Here is a 20,612-nt window from a genome sequence, read left to right as displayed (position 1 = left end):
GGGGAGGTTTAGATTGGATATTAGGAAAAACTTTTTCACTAAGAGGGTGGTGAAACACTGGAATGCGTTGCCTAGGGAGGTGGTGGAATCTCCTTCCTTGGAAGTTTTTAAGGTCAGGCTTGACAAAGCCCTGGCTGGGATGATTTAACTGGGAATTGGTCCTGCTTCGAGCAGGGGGTTGGACTAGATGACCTTCAGGGGTCCCTTCCAACCCTGATATTCTATGATTCTATGATTCTATGAAAAAGACTGACAAAGGAGGTGCTGTCGTCTTCATGAATAAGTTGGAATATGAACAAGAGGCTGCTCGGCAGCTCTCTAACTCCACATTCCACAGGCCATTATCATCTGATCCCACAAAGGATTACCATAAGAAACTACACCATCTGCTCAAGAAACTCCCTGAAAAAGCACAGTAACAGATATGTGCAGACACAGGCATAGAACCCCAACCAGGGGCATTCTATCTGCTTCCCAAGATCCATAAACCTGGGAATCCTGGATGCCCCATCAACTCAGGCATTGGCACCCTGACAGCAGGATTGTCTGGCTATGTAGACTCCCTCCTCAGGCCCTATGCTACCAGCACTCCCAGCTATCTTCGAGACACCACTGACTTCCTGAGGAAACTACAATCCATCGGTGATCTTCCAGAAAACACCATCCTGGCCACTATGGATGTAGAAGCCCTCTACACCAACATTCCACACAAAGATGGACTACAAGCTATCAGGAACAGTATCCCCGATAATGTCACGTCAAATCTGGTGGCTGACCTTTATGACTTTGTCCTCACCCACAACTATTTCACATTTGCAGACAATATATACCTTCAAGTCAGTGGCACTGCTGTGGGTACCTGCATGGCCCCACAGTATGCCAACATTTTTATGGCTGACTCAGAACAACGCTTCCTCAGCTCTCATCCCCTAACGCCCCTACTCTACTTGCGCTACATTGATGACATCTTCATCATCTGGACCCATAGAAAAGAAGCCCTCGAGGAATTCCACCATGATTTCAACAATTTCCATCCCACCATCAACCTCAGCCTGGACCAGTCCACATAAGCGGTCCATTTCCTGGACACTACTGTGCTAATAAGCGATGGTCACGTAAACACCACCTTATACCAGAAACCTACTGACCGCTATACTTTCCTACATGCCTCCAGCTTCCATCCAGGACACCCCACACGATCCGTTGTCTACAGCCAAGCTCTAAGATACAACCACATTTGCTCTAATCCCTCAGACAGATACAAACACCTACAAGATCTCTATCAAGCATTCTTAAAACTACAATACCCACCTGCTGAAGTGAAAAAACGGATTGACAGAGCCAGAAGAGTACCCAGAAATCAGCTACTACAGGACAGGCCCAACAAAGAAAATAACAGAATGCCACTAGCTCTCACCTTCAGCCCCCAACTAAAACCTCTCCAGCGCATCATCGAAGATTTACAACCTATCCTGAAAAATGATCCCTCACTCTCACAGATCTTGGGAGACAGACCAGTCCTCGCTTACAGACAGCCCCCCAATCTGAAGCAAGTACTCTCCAGCAACCACACCACACACCAAAAACACTAACCCAGGAACCTATCCTTGCAACAAAGCCCGATGCCAACTCTGTACACACATTTATTCAAGTGACACCATCATAGGACCTAATCACATTAGCCACGCCATCAGGGGCTTGTTCACCTGCACATCTACCAATGTGATATATGCCATCATGTGCCAGCAATGCCCCTCTGCCATGTACATTGGCCAACCCGGACAGTCTCTATGCAAAAGAATAAATGGACACAAATCTGACATCAGGAATCATAACATTCAAAAACTAGTAGGAGAACACTTCAATCTCTCTGGCCACTCAGTAAAAGATTTTAAGTGGCAATTTTGCAACAGAAAAGCTCCAAAAACAGCCTCCGGCGAGAGACTGAGCTTGAATTAATATGCAAACTAGATACCATTAACCTGGGTTTGAAGAGAGACTGGGAGTGGCTGGGTCATTACACATATTGAATCTATTTCCTTAAGTTAAGTATCCTCACACCTTCTTGTTAACTGTCTAAATGGGCCATCTTGATTATCACTACAAAAGTTTTTTCTCCTGCTGATAATAGCTCATCTTAACTAATTTGCCTCTCACAGTTTGTATGGCAACTTCCAACTTATCTGCATGTGTGTGTATCTTCTTACTATATGTTCCATTCTATGCATCCCATGAAGTGGGCTGTAGCCCATGAAAGCTTATGCTCTAATAAATTTGTTAGTCTCTAAGGTGCCACAAGTACTCCTGTTCTTTTTGCGGATACAGACTAACACGGCTGCTACTCTGAAATCTAGAGTTCAATAACCCACTGTGATATAACACTCGGAGTACTTTTTAAATTTTCATTACAAGAATCTGCAAGCAAAAGTAATACAAACAACGGTTCTGGGAAGTGGAAGAGCTCCGGGGGACTGAGTCATCTATCTGCCGCCCTGACCGGGAAAAACAAGAAGTCTGCTGCTTTCCGGGGGCTAAGATTCGCGATGTGACGGAGAGACTGCCGAGACTCATCAAGCCCTCGGATCGCTACCCCTTCCTGCTTCTCCACGTGGGCACCAGTGATACTGCCAAGAATGAGCTTGAGCGGATCACTGCGGACTACGTGGCTCTGGGAAGAAGGATAAAGGAGTTTGAGGCGCAAGTGGTGTTCTCGTCCATCCTCCCCGTGGAAGGAAAAGGCCTGGGTAGGGACCGTCGAATAGTGGAAGTCAACGAATGGCTTTGCAGGTGGTGTCGGAGAGAAGGCTTTGGATTCTTTGACCATGGGATGGTGTTCCATGAAGGAGGAGTGCTGGGCAGAGACGGGCTCCACCTTATGAAGAGAGGGAAGAGCATCTTTGTGAGCAGGTTGGCCAACCTAGTGAGGAGGGCTTTAAACTAGGTTCACTGGGGGAAGGAGACCAAAGCCCTGAGGTAAGTGGGAAAGCGGAATACCGGGAGGAAACACAGGCAGGAATGTCTATGAGGGGAGGGCTCCTGCCTCACACTGAGAATGAGGGGCGATCAGCAGGTTATCTCAAGTGCTTATATACGAATGCACAAAGCCTTGGAAACAAACAGGGAGAACTGGAGGTCCTGGTGACGTCAAGGAATTATGACGTGATTGGAATCACAGAGACTTGGTGGGATAACTCACATGACTGGAGTACTGTCATGGACGGTTATAAACTGTTCAGGAAGGACAGGCAGGGCAGAAAAGGTGGGGGAGTAGCACTGTATGTAAGGGAGCAGTATGACTGCTCAGAGTTCCGGTACAAAACTGCAGAAAAACCTGAGTGTCTCTGGATTAAGTTTAGAAGTGTGAGCAACAGGAGTGATGTACTGGTGGGAGTCTGCTATAGACCACCGGACCAGGGGGATGAGGTGGATGAGGCTTTCTTCCGGCAGCTTGCGGAAGCTACTAGATCGCACGCCCTGGTTCTCATGGGTGACTTTAATTTTCCTGATATCTGCTGGGAGAGCAATACAGCGGTGCATAGACAATCCAGGAAGTTTCTGGAAAGCATAGGGGACAATTTCCTGGTGCAAGTGCTAGAGGAGCCAACTAGGGGGGGAGTTCTTCTTGACCTGCTGCTCACAAACCGGGAAGAATTAGTAGGGGAAGCAAAAGTGGATGGGAATCTGGGAGGCAGTGACCATGAGTTGGTTGAGTTCAGGATCCTGACGCAGGGAAGAAAGGTAAGCAGCAGGATATGGACACTGGACTTCAGGAAAGCAGACTTCGACTCCCTCAGGGAACGGATGGGTAGGATTCCCTGGGGGACTAACATGAAGGGGAAAGGAGTCCAGGAGAGCTGGCTGTATTTCAAGGAATCCCTGTTGAGGTTACAGGGACAAAGCATCCCGATGTGTCGAAAGAATAGTAAATATGGCAGGCGACCAGCTTGGCTTAACGGTGAAATCCTAGCGGATCTTAAGCATAAAAAAGAAGCTTACAAGAAGTGGAAGGTTGGACATATGACCAGGGAGGAGAATAAAAATATTGCTCGGGCATGTAGGAATGAAATTAGGAGGGCCAAATCGCACCTGGAGCTGCAGCTAGCGAGAGATGTTAAGAGTAACAAGAAGGGTTTCTTCAGGTATGTTGGTAACAAGAAGAAAGCCAAGGAAAGTGTGGGCCCCTTAATGAATGAGGGAGGCAACCTAGTGACAGAGGATGTGGAAAAAGCTAATGTACTCAATGATTTTTTTGCCTCTGTCTTCACGAACAAGGTCAGCTCCCAGACTGCTGCGCTGGGCATCACAACATGGGGAATAGATGGTCAACCCTCTGTGGAGAAAGAGGTGGTTAGGGACTATTTAGAAAAGCTGGACGTGCACAAGTCCATGGGGCCGGACGAATTGCATCCGAGAGTGCTAAAGGAACTGGCGGCTGTGATTGCATAGCCATTGGCCATTATCTTTGAAAACTCATGGCGAACCGGGGAAGTCCCGGATGACTGGAAAAAGGCTAATGTAGTGCCAATCTTTAAAAAAGGGAAGAAGGAGGATCCAGGGAACTACAGGCCAGTCAGCCTCACCTCAGTCCCTGGAAAAATCATGGAGCAGGTCCTCAAAGAATCAATCCTGAAGCACTTACATGAGAGGAAAGTGACCAGGAACAGTCAGCATGAATTCACCAAGGGAAGGTCACGCCTGACTAATCTAATCGCCTTCTATGATGAGATTACTGGTTCTGTGGATGAAGGGAAAGCAGTGGATGTATTGTATCTTGACTTTAGCAAAGCTTTTGACACGGTCTCCCACAGTATTCTTGTCAGCAAGTTAAAGAAGTACGGGCTGGATGAATGCACTATAAGGTGGGTAGAAAGTTGGCTAGATTGTCGGGCTCAATGGGTAGTGATCAATGGCTCCATGTCTAGTTGGCAGCCGGTGTCAAGTGGAGTGCCCCAGGGGTCGGTCCTGGGGCCGGTTTTGTTCAATATCTTCATAAATGATCTGGAGGATGGTGTGGATTGCACTCTCAGCAAATTTGCGGATGATACTAAACTGGGAGGAGTGGTAGATACGCTGGAGGGCAGGGATAGGATACGGGGGACCTAGACAAATTGGAGGATTGGGCCAAAAGAAATCTGATGAGGTTCAATAAGGATAAGTGCAGGGTCCTGCACTTAGGACGGAAGAACCCAATGCACAGCTACAGACTAGGGACCGAATGGCTAGGCAGCAGTTCTGCGGAAAAGGACCTAGGGGTGACAGTGGATGAGAAGCTGGATATGAGTCAGCAGTGTGCCCTTGTTGCCAAGAAGGCCAATGGCATTTTGGGATGTATAAGTAGGGGCATAGTGAGCAGATCGAGGGACGTGATCGTCCCCCTCTATTTGACATTGGTGAGGCCTCACCTGGAGTACTGTGTCCAGTTTTGGACCCCACACTACAAGAAGGATGTGGATAAATTGGAAAGAGTCCAGCGAAGGGCAACAAAAATGATTAGGGGTTTGGAACACATGACTTATGAGGAGAGGCTGAGGGAACTGGGATTGTTTAGTCTGCGGGAGAGAAGAATGAGGGGGGATTTGATAGCTGCTTTCAACTACCTGAGAGGTGGTTCCAGAGAGGATGGTTCTAGACTATTCTCAGTGGTGGAAGAGGACAGGACAAGGAGTAATGGTCTCAAGTTGCAGTGGGGGAGGTTTAGGTTGGATATTAGGAAAAACTTTTTACTAGGAGGGTGATGAAACACTGGAATGTGTTGCCTAGGGAGGTGGTGGAATCTCCTTCCTTAGAAGTTTTTAAGGTCAGGCTTGACAAAGCCCTGGCTGGGATGATTTAATTGGGGATGGGTCCTGCTTTTGAGCAGGGGGTTGGACTAGATGACCTCCTGAGGTCCCTTCCAACCCTGATATTCTATGATTCTGTGAAATTAAACTCAGGTTTCCTGACCAGTCGTGCAAAACACCAATGACTAGGAAAACTAACTTTCTTAAGTTATGAACCTGTTTTTTAATACACAGATGGTTAAAGGGGAAAAGAATTCCCTTAGCAGAAAGAATATACAATATTTGAAACCTGACAAAAGAGCTACTGAGCTAGAAACATCACATCTGATTTTACATAGAAATTCTTTTTCCTCCAACTGCGTCTTTGCAGGTGTTGAGTTGAAATAAAATATACACATTTGTATTCTAAGTTCTCCCACCTAAACATGTATTGTAACATGTAGAGGGCACTGATGAAATAGGCACTAAAAATCTGCTAGACAGATACACGCAAGTGACGCAACCTTGCAATTCTGTGTTAAATTCATCCTGGTTCTTCACTGAAGCAAGTCTTCTATAGACTATCAGGGCTGGAAGGGACCTCAGGAAATCATCTAGTCCAACCCCCTGCTCAAAGCAGGACCAATCCCCAATTTTTGCCCCAGATCCCTAAATGGCCCCCTCAAGGATTGAACTCACAACCCTGGGTTTAGCAGGCCAATGCTCAAACCACTGAGCTATCCCTCCTCCCAAATGGTCTTGCCAATGGTTGAGCTGAAGAAAACTAGACAGACTTTTGGGCGCACAACTGGAAGCTTGCTCTCCTAAAGGTTCAGAAAAGTCAGAGGTATACGCTACAGAGAATCTGCCATGGGGCATGCAAACTCTGCAGTCCAAGGTACTGTCCCCTTGCTAATACTGTCCTTGCAATGGCCAAACACTGGGGCTGGACGCACTGAATATAAACTATTTCCTTTTAAAACAGAAAGAGGATTTAAGGTGAGAGAAGCAGTTGTCGCATAGGAAGGCTCAGGCTGTTGTTGGGAGGAAAAGAGGTGGGCTTATGAAACCAGAACACCTCTGCCCCAAGGCAATTCTCATAATTCCTCTAAAATATGAGACACAACACTGCTAGGCTAGGAAGGTTAATGCAACTGTGATGATTTGAGGAAGCTCTGTACAACTTATGAATTCTGGTTGATAAATGAAGTTATTATGCAGTTGTTACTATGGCAGTTGCTGAATCACAAATGTCTGTCTCTGTATTCACTATTGCTGAGAAGTCTTTAAGCATTTAGTACCAGGGACAGTGGTCGGTTGTTAGAACTCAACCACTGACTATTAAGGTGGAAACACCTGAATGACAATGGATAGGCTACTGTTTAGGAGAAGATACTTCCTCCTCCTCCAGGTAGGAGGAAGTAGAGAGTGGAAAGTTACCAATAGGACAAAGAGACAAAGGTATTGGTGGTGGGAGATATAAACTAGAGAGGCTCACAGATAGTTTACTTTCATAGTGGGGACAGAGGTGAGTATCCTGTTTAACTGCAGACAGGTCACAACCAGAGAAGGCAAGCTGGGGGAGAAGGTACCATGTTTCAGAACATAAGCGATGCGCTACAGCAGGACTCAGGACAGTCCCAGATAACTCTGACCCCAGCCCAAAGAGTGCTCTGGAGTGATGAGGAAATGGAGGCAAGGAAATGCATGTAGGGTTTATTATTTTTGTGTTGGTCTGTGTCTTTCTTGTGCAACTAAGTAAATAGCAGCGGTTTTAGAATCCTGTGCAAAGTCTGTGTGTTATCTGTATTACACTATTCATGTGCCCCTTGAGGAGACAAACTGTGGGTTCAAAAACCACAAAGCTGGACTTCTGGGAGATGGTGTGTTTAAGCTATTGGGCAGACAGGGGGCAGGTGTCTGAGGAGTCAGCACTACTTCTAAGGAATGGGCAGGTGGCTGCACCTCTGAGGAGGGGATGCCATATAGAAAAACTGCACCTTGGAAATGTGCCCAGGGTCCTAAGACAGTGACAGGGCGCTTGTAATGATGGCCATAGATCAACTGCCAGAGAGAGAAGAAAGGGGCAGAAAAACAGGATTTGTTTTTTGTTCACTTATCTAAACTTACTCGTGTTAACTAGGAGGACCTGGACCTGCCTCCTAAGTGGGAGGCTACTGTCTGGCACCAAGACCTACCATCTTTACCTTATTCACATCCTTATTGGACCACCAAACCTACTATGCAACCAAATTAGCACAATGACTCACATGCTCTGTGTGTACCAGAGACTGGAAAAATCTTACAAGTAGTGTTCGCTTATCTACGCTTGCTCCCTGGATCTTGTGTTCAGCACTGAGAGTATACGGGAGGTCCTGGACTGTCTTCCAGTTGCTTCTCTACAGTGAATCCAGTCTTGATCTGAAGCTGAGGGAAAGGACGGCACATAGTGGAATAAATGTAGGGACCACACATCTTAAAGAACTTCCAGTTACAGGTAAGCAATCTCCATTTCTTCTTCAAGGGCTTATCTCAGTGTGTATTACACATATGGATGACAGGCAAGCAGTACTGAAATCGGAGCTAGGTACGAGAATGCAGATGGTATGGATGTCTGTAATACTACAATTCCAAGGGCTGTGCCACCAGAAGAGGCTTGGACCAAAGCAAAATGCTTCAGGACGGTGTGGATGGAATTCTAGGTTGCTGCCTTACAAATGTCCAGCATAGGTACAACCCAAAGAGATGCTTCTGAGCTCACCTGTGCTCTAGTTGGAGAAATTCCCCAACTGATTGGAAAGGAGGATACAGCTAGAAATCCACTTAGAGAGTCTCTGAGAAGATGTCACTTGTCCCCCTGCTCACTCTGCTATAGCAACTTTTTCTTTATGAAACGTAGTGTGTGATGGAACAGCCAAGAGGGCCAAAAGATCATCCACACTCCTGGCTGACATAATGACAGCCAGGATGGCCACCTTCATAGACAGGTGGAACATCGAGTAAGTGGCCAACATTTGTTACTGGGGAAGAAAAAATAGAATAGCCATCTATTGAGAATGGAATGCACTAATTGCACTAATTGCTGCTAGGCAGACCCACAGCAAGCTAAGAGAAAGACCCAAAGTCTTGAGAATGAGGCGGTAGTCTGTATCAGCAAAAATACCTACTGGTCCTGATTTCTACATTCATAGATTCCAAGGGCAGAATGAACCACAGGCCATAGAACTTCCTCAAAATAATTCCAAGAACAGATCTTTTAGCAAAATATTCAATTTTGATTTAAAAATTGTCAGTGACGGAGAATCCATGACAATCCTTGGTAAAGTGTTCCAATGGTTAATTACCCTCACTGTCAAAAATGTACGTTTTATTTCCAGTCTCAATTTGTCTAGCTTCTATTTCCAACCATTGAATTGTGTTATATCTTTCTCTGCTACACTGAAGAACGCACTATTAAATATTTGTTCCCCACGTAGATATAGATTATAATCAAGTCACCCCTTATCCTTCTTTTTGTTAAATTAAATCGATTGAGCTCTTTGAGTCTCTCTCTACAACTACCAACACGCTTCTTGATGACACTGGTTCTGTTGTGCCCAGGTAGAGAACTGCCTCTATTTGGCTAGATAACGGTTTTAGAACCCTCCAAATCTGCGGATATCCGCGGACCATGTTTGCGGATAGTGGAGCGGATGCAGATACAACCGCACAGGACTGTACTCACCAGTGGTGGCAGCCCAGGGGGCACAAGCACTCGGAGCTGGTGGCCAGCAGCCAGTGGCTGGGGGTGGCGGGGGTAGGTCGGAGTCAGGACTGTCCTGCACCCCCTTGCCGTGCCACTCCCTGTTCAGCGGCTCGGGCCCCTCAGGCAGCGCCAGCACTCCCACCAAGGCCCGGCTCAGCAGCACTGTCCATGCTCTCAGCCTGCCGGCTCCTGGGCAGCAGGTCCCGGCCACGGGGATTGGAGCAGGCGGGGCGCCAGCACCCCACCCCTCTGCCCCACTGTGATGCATCACGCACTGCTGATGCTGTGTGCCATTGCTCATGAGCCTCCAGGAGCAGCACGTGATGCGATACACCTTCCCCCTACTCCCTCGAGAACCCGCCCCCACACTGCCCCTTACCCCCAGTCCCCACCCTCTCGCTGCCTCTTCCCTGCAAGACCTCGCTCCCCACTCACTCCCTTCCCTCCCATCCCCATTGCTAGCCTTTGTGAGACGGCTTGCTGCTGTGGGTGCGGATACAGGTAAAAGATGGCTAGCGGATCGCAAGTTGGATCATGGGTTGATTCTGGCAGATGAGGATCCACATTTTTGTATCCGTGCCAGGCTCTAAACATTTTCTGGTAGACTTTTTCCTGCTGTGATTATGAGTAGTTTGAACTATTAAGTCTCCAAACATGAACACTCTAGGTCTGATGCCCATCCAAATGCCAAGCCATGAGATGAAGAGAGTCCAGGTTGGGATTTCTGATCCTGCAGTTCTCGTGAGCCAGCAAATCTGGGAAGGACTGAGTGCTGATGGATTGACATTCATAGGTGGTCTGGAAAACAGAAATCTCTGGGCCAACTGGGTGCGATGAGAATGACTCATGCTTTGTTGTGACAAATGTTCCGTAGAACCTGGGGTAGTAGAGGGATGGGAGGGAACCCATACCTTAAGTTGCCTGTCCAGGACAGTTGCACCAACTTCCCTGGAGTACAAACCTTAAGCTGCTTTGAATCAATATACCTTGAACTCCTTATCCATCTGGGAGGCAAACAGGTCCCAAGATGCATTCCCCACTGCGTGAAGATGTTCATCACTGAACTGTGTAATTTCTGCTCATGATCAGTGGCAAAATGCCTACTGAGGTTGTCTGCCAATGAGTTCTGAGGCCCTGGAAAGTACTTCTCAGAAACTGTGATGTGGTTCCTGACACACCAGTTCTGTAAGTCAACTTCCTCTATGCACAGTGTAAGGGATTTTGCCCCTCATTTGTTTCTGTAGAAGATGGGTTCTAGGTGTTGGTTCCACAGGATCCAGCGCCACAACAGACTCAGTGGTTGGTGGATCCTTGTGGGGCCAGACCAGTGCTGTCAGAGACAGTGTCCCATCTAGAGCTTGTTTGATATTGGCCCTTTGCCTTGCTAGAGGCCACGGTTGGCACGAATGTAGGTACCAGAGCTCGTACGGTTGGAGCTTTGCTCCTGTGTGCTTTCCATTGCTGGTTGGGAGTCTTGGGCAGACCTAAGTCCTTCAGACCTGCATGTGAAGACTCACCTGACTTGGAAGGAATTGGGGAGGGATCCCTTTTCCTGGAAGCAAGCTTAGAGGATTGTATATCTCTGAGAGTGTCCCTTACACTCACGGGGAAGCCTGAAACAACGGGTCTTTAAAGTCATCTGCTCTAGCCTCTGCTCCACAGCTCTTGCTGCTTGAGAACTGAAACCAGTGCATGGGGGATCTCTGCAGCCTGGATCTGATTGGGGTCTCAAGGCTTTCTCTGTGAGGTGCTTCCTTGGTCAGAGCTTTCATCCCTCTCAGGTCCAGGTTGGGAAAGAGTGACACATACAGCACTTGGTGGAGATATGCGCCTTGCCAAGGCAGTAAAGGCGGTGCTGGTGATGTTGCTGATTGAGAAGGAGTGAGGATAACAGATACAGTTTTTAAATCCTGGAATTCTGGACACAGTCCTATTCCCGAAAGGGGGGGATGAGTCCCCAGGGTGGGGAAAACTAAGCTACACTAATTGAATAAATATTATAAAACACTATTAACACCAATAAGCTATATACACTTATACTGACAGAGATGAAGACAATGCAAGGCTAGCTTCTGAGAATTCTGACTCAGGCCATTTAGTAGTAAGAAGGAACTGGAGAGTCGGTCAGTCTGCACATCCCCAGATACCAGTGGTGCTGAACATAAGGAGGCATAGCTCAGTGGTTTGAGCATTGGCCTGCTAAACCCAGGGTTGTGAGCTCAATCCTTGAGGGGGCCATTGAGGGATCTGGGACAAAAAAATTGCAGATCAGTCCTGCGTTGAGCAGGGGTTGGACTAGATGACCTCCTGAGGTCCCTTCCAACCCTGATACTCTATGATTCTATCCAGGGCACAGGCACAGAACAATGGACACTACTTGCAAGATTTTCTATTCTTAGGTGCATGCATAGCTACGTGTGGAATACAAAGAGGGACCAGCACTCGAAAAAGAAACAATCCTTCCCACCCACTTAAATGGCATAAATCTGAATAATGCTAACATGGCCTGTTTCATAGCATAAAGACAGACCCAAAAACTTACTCTCACGCAGCACCTGCTAAACAAATAAACAGAATCATTGCATTTGGGAGTGGGTGGGGGAATAGAGAAGAGGGGAAATAGAGAGAGAGAGAGAGAACACTACTCACCTATGATACCACTATCTCTGCTTTCCAGAGTAGATGTAGGGCTGGTAACAGCCCCATAGTTGCAATCCTTGGCTGTAACATTTGTACTGACTGGAGGGAGGGTGGAGCAAGGACTGCTGGCTGGTGGTGAGGCAGTGCTGCTGGTCAGCGTGGAGCAGGGACTTATCCGCTGTGTTACTGCTGAGGTCTGAAAAATTGAAACCAGGAACACATCACTCATCACGATCAATCACTGTGAAAAAATGTATCTATAGCTCACACTAGAGAATTTACCCTGTAGAATAAAGAACAACATATGTTTTACTGCTAAAAATGAAAATACCACAATGCTCAGCCTCTGTGAAAAATGTAAAAATATTGACAATTTGGTTTTAATTTCTTTTACGGCCTGTAAAAATGAAAGATCCTCAGTTCTGAATTCAACAGGAAACCTGGTGAAGTTATGTCAAAGTCTGTCAGGAAATTTTAGCATTTTGTTCCCTATTAGTATTAAGCTGTGATAAAAACAAAACAAAATAATATTACCTGGCTAGAATGATGAGGTAAAACTTTTACTTTCCATACAAGCAAAGAAAACTCCTGGTGACAATTAAACTGCACGATCGGACCTTTACTTAATGCTTATGGCAAGAAATAACACAAACAGGAAATCTGTGCCATTTCCATCTGGTCAGAAATCTCAGTTGGCTTGCAAGTTTTGTTTTGTGAATGTTTCTTCCATTCAAGAAAAATAACAATGCCTTTACACTGAAAGAGGAAGTGCCAAGTCCCACATCTAAATGAAAGAAATTCTTTCCCCCAGAAGAAATCCTTTCCACACCAGAGGCAGACTTTTCAGAATTTACAGTAGTGAAATATCGACTTTGCAAGGCAAAACAAGGCAAAAATGTGGCAGCATGAAAAAGATTGTGTTTTAAAAGTTATTTCTGAAAGAATCTATAAGAAATTGTGCAAATGAATCCCACCAGAAACAAACCTGATATACTTAGTATCCCTAAAGGAAGGCTTCATATTTCAAGTGCTAGTGGTGCCCATGGGCATTGCAGTAGTTATGGGGAGGCTAGAATTTCTGTAAAAGGAGCTAATTCTGCCCTCAGACTCACATATCTCCCATCAACCTCGCTGTGAATTGTGTGTGTACCAATGGGTAGATTTTCATCCATAAACTTCTATTTACTGTCTCTATAAAATTTGCCTGTTCAAATTTGTTGGCCACCGGGGACGACAGCAGCAAACCCCTGTCATGTGGGTTGTAGATTAGCCTTCAATCACAGTACTCAAGGTAAAGTTCCTGTATTTTATCCACTAAGTCCCTGAGCTCTCGATTAGCTTTTAGACACAAAAGAACATTTAGTTCCAGCTCAGAATATGCCAGTTGCACTCAGTAGTTCAGCACCATTGATAGCCTCTGAACAGACTGATTCTCTCAAACCATGTCATTACAATAAGGGAAAGTGACTTCATTTCCTAACAGCTTACTAAGCACTGCAGTAAATGGTTACTTCTCTTTGCAATTGTCCCTGCTTTCCGATTGAAACATTTAGTCCCCTTGTACAGTAATGTCTTGCTTTTAGTAAAATGCTATTGGTGTGGAGGAAATCTCAATAGGAATTAACTTTAATGAACACTTGCTTATTTTACAAGGGATATTTTTATAATAGTTATAGAAAACTGTACCTAACTTTTTAAAAATATCATTTGATCCTGGAATCACAGGGAAAAACTAAACACTGAAGCACAGTGCTTGCAAACTATAGAAGGCCTTTGAAGTCTAACTTTTTCTTTTCAAGCATTATATACTTGATGCTTGAAAAATGATTGAGACTGACTTTTATAAGTAGGACATGTGAAAGATTCATTGTCTTCTAAATTAGAAGGCAGATCCCATGTGTAGCTAGAGGGGAGCTATCCAATTTGTCACAGAAATCCCACTGTGGCTTGTGAAAATGCTCGCTTACTCAGACGGCAATCACCAGACATTTGAGGGAAAATGGAGCATCAAGCACAATAGGTGGGATTGCATAACTCTAAAAAACATGAGGACTGATTCACCACTGTATTACTCGAATTCTATGCTAGTGTAACTCAAATGATTGTATCATAACCATATACCATCACAGAATTGGAGTAACACAGTGGTGAATCAGGTATATGGTGTTCACCCGGACAGACCACCATGAACATGCTTTTATAATAATTCCTAGAGATTGTGGAAAGGAGGCCTATCCAGGCACTTCCAACCAGCTTATATTTAGAGCTGATGGGGAAGCTTTTTGTTAGAAAATGTTCTTTCATCAAAACAGAAACTTTTTGTGGGAACACACCAGTTTTGATGAAACTTTCATCACAAAAAGTTTCTCAGGTCCAGAATGGAATTTCTGATCAAAACCACAGAGACCCCCAACCCTAGAAAAGCCAACAGCCTGGCCAGGATGACACTCATCTGGGAGATGGGAGACTGGCAGAGCACAGATATGAACTTGGATCCCCACACATCAGAGGTGACTTCCCCAACCACCAGGCTATTGGATATTCTGGTGTCTTTCTTGCTAGATTTTCATGAAAAACTTCAAAAGGGCTTGGTTTCATCCCAATGTGAAACCGGAACATTTTTGAAATCTTGAAAAGTTTTGCAGAATGGGAAAGCCATCTCCCATACAGCTCTAGTTATAATTCCCCTTATGATCTGATTCCTTATAAAAGTAGTTGTCACGTATGAACATTTGCTAAATTTTTGCATTCTCTTTATTCCTTTATCTTTTTAGGTGGCTACCATCAGATCATGTTTTGAAGCATTAGGAACAAACCAACATGGTTCCCCTACTCTCCCTGCAAAAGGAACACACAGCAATACGAGTAATGGATAAATATAACACTACAAATGTTGCAAACTAAATACTTCACACTCTAGAAATAACAGTACTTGACTAAAAGAAAAGGAGTACTTGTGGCACCTTAGAGACTAACCAATTTATTTGAGCATGAGCTCATGCTCAAATAAATTGGTTAGTCTCTAAGGTGCCACAAGTACTCCTTTTCTTTTTGCGAATACAGACTAACACGGCTGTTACTCTGAAACCAGTACTTGACTAATGTGTCAATTTTCCCTACATCTAAGAGCACTGGTCTTGAAATATTTCGTCTCCTAGAAACTACAGATTTAAATCTCAGCAAGGTTGACCTAGCTCTTAATAAGCACATACACTTCATACCATAGTTTCCTGTTTTGGTTCCTTCTGGATTACATTTTAAAAAATGAAGTCTATTTATTTTATGTGGATATAAGAAGACAGGCATTGCCAGTAGTCCATTTAAACAAACAGCCAATCTCTAACAGTGATAAATAAAAGATGCTTCTAAGGAAGGTGTAAAATCACCTTAATGGACAATTATGTAACAACATGCTCACACAGAGAATTTTTTTTTCTAACCAATACAGCTAGTGGCTGAGCACAAAGACTTTTATTCCTTTTATAAAAATCCTAGTAAGTTTAATGTAAATATTCTTATTATTCATATAAATGTTAACTCTTCTTTGAGATCTATGGATTTCTTTGCCTTAATAATATCTTGTGATAATGAGTGCCACATATTAAATTATACATTGTGAAGAAACATATTTTCTTGTACTATCTTTTATTGGACCAACTTCTGTTGTTGAAAAAACAAGCTTTCAAGCTTACACAGAGCTCTTCTTCAGGTCTGGAAAACATATTCAGTGTCACAGCTAAATATAAGGTCGAACAGATTGTTTAGCATAAGTAGTTAACACATATTTCAAGGGACCATTCAACGTGAAGTGGCTGGTTAGCACCCCTCCAATCTTAGGGGGACAGGAAGGGAGGGGAAGGGAGCTGGGAGGGTGTGTTATTGGGTTATAGATTGCTGTAATAAACCATAAATCCAGTGTCTCTATTCAGTCCATGATTATTAGTGTCTAGAAAAGTTATGAATTTAAGCTCCCAGGTTCATCTTTTGAAAGCACTCTATACATTTCCTTTGAGCATGAGGACTGATAGGTCAGATATAGAGTGATCACTTTGTGTTCACCAACAGGTGATACGGTGTTTTTGTCTTTTATCATTTTCCTGTATGAGTTCATTCAAGACCATAGTGATTGTCTGGTTTCACCCACATATTTGTTATTAGGGCATTTAGAGCACTAGGTGAGGTACTGTTTCTCACCTCTCATTTGTCTCCCCTCTAAAATTTACATTTCTATCTTTTTAACCTTTTCCCAAAAGGAAATATTTCCTGCCTCAAAATATTTTCATTGCTCTTTTCAGGATCTTTTTTGTTTCTGTCAAATCCTTTTTGAGCTGAATGAACAGAACCAAATAATTTAATTTACTTAGATACTTCTATTGCCCCTAGCAACACGGTACCTATATGCCAGTATTCAAGGTCAGGGTATACCATGATTTTATATAGTAACACTATAACATTTCTATTCCTTTCCTAGTGCAACCTAACATCTGGCTCACTTTTTGGATCACTGTTGCATGTCATACAGATATTTTCTTTGAGCTGTCCTGGATGCCAAAGGTCTTTTTCCTGAGTTGCTATAATTACTTAGAATCCATCAATACATATGAGCAATATAAATGGTTCCTTCCAATGTGCAATACCTTGCACTTACCTACAGTACATGAATTGCATTTGACACCATGTTTCTCAAGTGCACAGTTCTGTTAGGGCCTTTCAGAGTTCCAAATGGTTTTCTCTGTCCCTAACTAGCCTAAATAATACTGTGTCATCCATAAATTTTATGTCATCTTTGGGATCTTGCAGAGTGAAAGGAGATATACAAATGTAAAGTGTGTGACGGGGCAAGGCCAGAAGGCTATAGAAAAGTAGTGGGAGATAGATATATTAGCTCCAGGCTAAACAAATCCCTGGTACCAGGATAAGTGAAATGGCAGCTGCTCCAGGTCAGTTAAGACACCTGGGGCCAATTAAGAACTTTCCAGAAGACAGGGAGAACGCTAGGTTGATTGGGGTACCTGAAGACAATCAGGGGCTGGCTGAAACTAGTTAAAAGCCTCCCAGTTAGTCAGGTGGGGATGGATGTCAGGAGCTGTGGGAGGAAGTTGTGCTGTTGGAGAGACTGAGCAGTACACACCATATCAGGTACAAGGAAGGAGGCCCTGAGGAAGGGTGAAGTGGAGCTTGAGGAAGTGGGGGGCTGCTGTGGGGAAGTAGCCCAGGGAATTGTACATGTCCTGTTTCTAAAAGGTCAGTTACCATAGCTGATACTATTAGGGTCCCTGGGCTGGAGCCTGGAGTAGAGGGTGGGCCTGGGCTCCCCCGTTTGCCCCCTCCCCCCCGATTAATCACTGAGACTGGGAGGCAAAGAGACTGTGCAAGGGAGGATAGCTTCTGCTCACCTCCCTTGCTGGCTTATGATGAAAATGGCTCAGTAGACCGTGACCCTTGTCTCTAGAGAGAGAAGGGTTACGTGGAGGGCCACAGTGAGCCTCTGAGGCTAGCGAAATCCGCCAGGAAATGCGGGACCCATGGAGACAAGGACAGAGTTTTGTCACAAGTGTTGTTATTAATCTGGTGTTGTGTTTTCTCCAAAGCAGAGGGTTTCCATGCCACTTTTAAAACTGTTATTTCAAGCAAATATTTGCTGCAATTCTAACACTATGACTAATAAAATCCTACTCAAACGCCTTGATATATAGGACCTCAGTTATATTTAAAAATAAATTAAAATGCAGCAAAACAATGGTACATCCAGCTTTCCCCATCTGATTACCACACCAACTTCCATGAAGTGCCATGGCTATTACCAAATGATATTCTTATCACCTCTTTGATTTGTAATGTTACTATTGCAGCCAGTTAGCAACAAGATGCTAATGGAAATATTCAAACTTATATTACTCTGCATGGACATATATGAGATTTTTGTACTGATACAGAAATATACTCATCATATATTCCTCTATGCCAAATTTAAATATACATTTCCATTTATAAGACAATTCTGTATTTTCAACATTGTTGCTACATTTATTGTTATATTTCTACTAAAGCGTTTGAAAAAGTACACTTTACTATACTGCTCTCATATTCCTTTGCTTTACTAGTAGCCAATAAAGCAAAAGAAAGTTTGTGAAGAGGAGAAAAATATTTTACTCTTTGACATATGTGATCTCTCATTAAGGAAAACGTGCTCAAGTAAGAAATAGTATATAAAAAGTTGTAACTTCTAAGCAATTTGGATAAGAAAATGTCCCCCCTGCTATAATCAAAATAAAGCACTTGAGTGGAAATACAAAGTGTTGGATTTATAGATTGGGACAGTTTTAGTTAAAAAACAGCTCTATTCCTTATCTTCATTTCACCTCAACATTGGAGAGATTGCAAATAATTATATTCTCACTTCAGAGGGCAGAGCATGGTCAGAATAGCAAGCAGTCCTCTAATTCTAGCTTTTTACACAGAGACTGCTTTCACAGCTCAAGCTACATAAACTAATGAATTAAAATCTAGAAAGAGCTTTTCTTTTTTAAAGTTCAAGTGCATAATGGTAGCCAAAGTTGCAATCAGATGTCAGCATCTTTGCAAACCTCCCTCACCAACACCCCTGCATCATGATTTATGCTGAAGAATTAACTCTTGGAGGGCTAGTTTAGTGGGATTGCAGCAGAGCTGTGACATGTGCTGCAGTACAGAAGGGTCTTTACTTTGGGAAATACTTAGGAGGACTCCCACTCTTCAGCCAGGTCTATACTACAGACTTGTATAAACCCACACTCCTGCACAACGCAGTTATACCAACTAAGCCCCAGTGTAGACAGCGCTATGTCAGTGGGAGAACTTCTCCCAGTGACATAGCTATTGGGGGAGGTGGATTAACTATGCCAATGGGAGCTCTCCCATCGGTGTAGGAGCGTCTTCTCTGAAACACGAGAGAGGCGCAGCTGCATCAATGCAGTGTTTTAAGTGTAGACCTGCCTTCAGAGGGATGTGGTTAGGAGTAAGAGAATCACAAATGCCAGTGGATTCATACAGTAAGACTGACATCAAATTTGGCCAAGGCTGTTTGACAGTTCTCCTGTCCGGAAGAGGATTGCTGCAATCACACCTTCAGAACAGAGGGGAGAGAAATTAAAAGGGCTGAATTAAATTCCCCAGGACTCCATTGAGACTGGCCATCAGCAGCTTAGATGTGGACTTTAGGGAAATATGCAGCACTGACAGAGGAGGCACTGCTCACAAAAAACAACCCCCACAACAAATTTAACTTGGTAAATTAAGAACTTGGCTCTTCTCTATCTTCACTAAGCAGATGAATGGTGTTCAAAGGGCCTCTAAAACTTTTTCATGCAAAAATTGGTGCAGAGCCCAAGATATCAATCTACTTCAGAGTGCAACTGTCACTGCTGTCTCTGTAAAGATATTTTCTTTTACTTACTCTTAAAAGGAATATTTTCAGAAAAGATGGTTTTTTTAATTAAAAAAAAGCCAACAAAAGGAACCATTTATAGTAGAAATCTCTATTCTGCTTTGAAGTATTCAGTTCAAATAAGTGCCTGTTAAAAATACACTTTCTAACACAATGTACTCTACAGTGCATTTCAAAGATAGCCAACAAAACTTACACAAAAAACTATGTGAAATCATGAAAAACTTAATAAATGTGTTAAAGAATAAACATTTCACAAAAATCCATTTTCTTTGCTCCAAAGAGGAAAGCATGTTAACTCTTTGTCCCACTTGTGCCATGGACTGCTCAAAACCACTCATGGAAATCTATGTCAACACAGAGCCAGCCCTCTCCTCCCACACCAAATTCTCCAGTCTCCCTGCGGGACAACCTCTTCACTCCTGTTGCTGAAGGAATACAGCTTCCTTCCTCTCTAGGTTAGCTGATCTACAGCTGCCACTCTGCTTTGGACATCCATAACTCCAGCTACCAACTCTACCCCATCTACTTGCCTCCTCCCATTGCTCCAGCCTTTGCACCCACCTGATCCAGCTTACCTCTCTTGCTCTGGCACCTGTGCTACTCACCTATCTGCAAGTAATAGCTTCCTTTTACTCCTTAAAACAATTCAGGAGGGGTTAAATTCAATAGTGATTTGCACCGCTAAAAACGATAGAATTTATTTTGAAAAATTCTGTTCAGTGGCAGTGTAAAATCAAAGAGCAAAGGGTGCTGAAAACTTCAGCCTGAAGAAGAGGAGCTTTCCCGAATCACCAGAAAAATATAAAATGGCCAATCACACTTCAGAGACGCAGACAAATTTATTATTCCAGTATCAAGTCAAGTCCAGAGAGGAACCAAAAACTACATGAGAACTTTTATTTTATCACAAAGACAAGCTAGACAGTCATTGCTTTGTCAGCCTACCAAAGCAGATGTAATAAAGGGAACTTCAGACAATAGGTAAGAAAAATAAGCCTGTTAACAACAATACACACTTCCATCTATGGTACTAATATGG

The 20,612-nt window shown here is 43.9% G+C and overlaps 1 protein-coding gene across 1 annotated transcript in view; it reads right to left on the bottom strand.

Moving 5' to 3' along the window:
• Positions 1-20,612, bottom strand: part of TANC2 (tetratricopeptide repeat, ankyrin repeat and coiled-coil containing 2) — a 713,500-nt gene that overhangs the window by 189,641 nt on the left and 503,247 nt on the right. Inside the window, exon 9 of the mRNA XM_077806150.1 lies at positions 12,154-12,340. Coding sequence (XP_077662276.1) covers positions 12,154-12,340 — 187 coding nt within the window. The remainder of the gene's footprint in view (positions 1-12,153; positions 12,341-20,612) is intronic.

This window comes from Eretmochelys imbricata, chromosome 27, assembly GCF_965152235.1.
Source record: "Eretmochelys imbricata isolate rEreImb1 chromosome 27, rEreImb1.hap1, whole genome shotgun sequence".
NCBI lineage: Eukaryota > Metazoa > Chordata > Testudines > Cheloniidae > Eretmochelys > Eretmochelys imbricata.
Note: the sequence above shows the minus strand (reverse complement) of the source record. Positions and strands in the feature narration are given on the sequence as shown.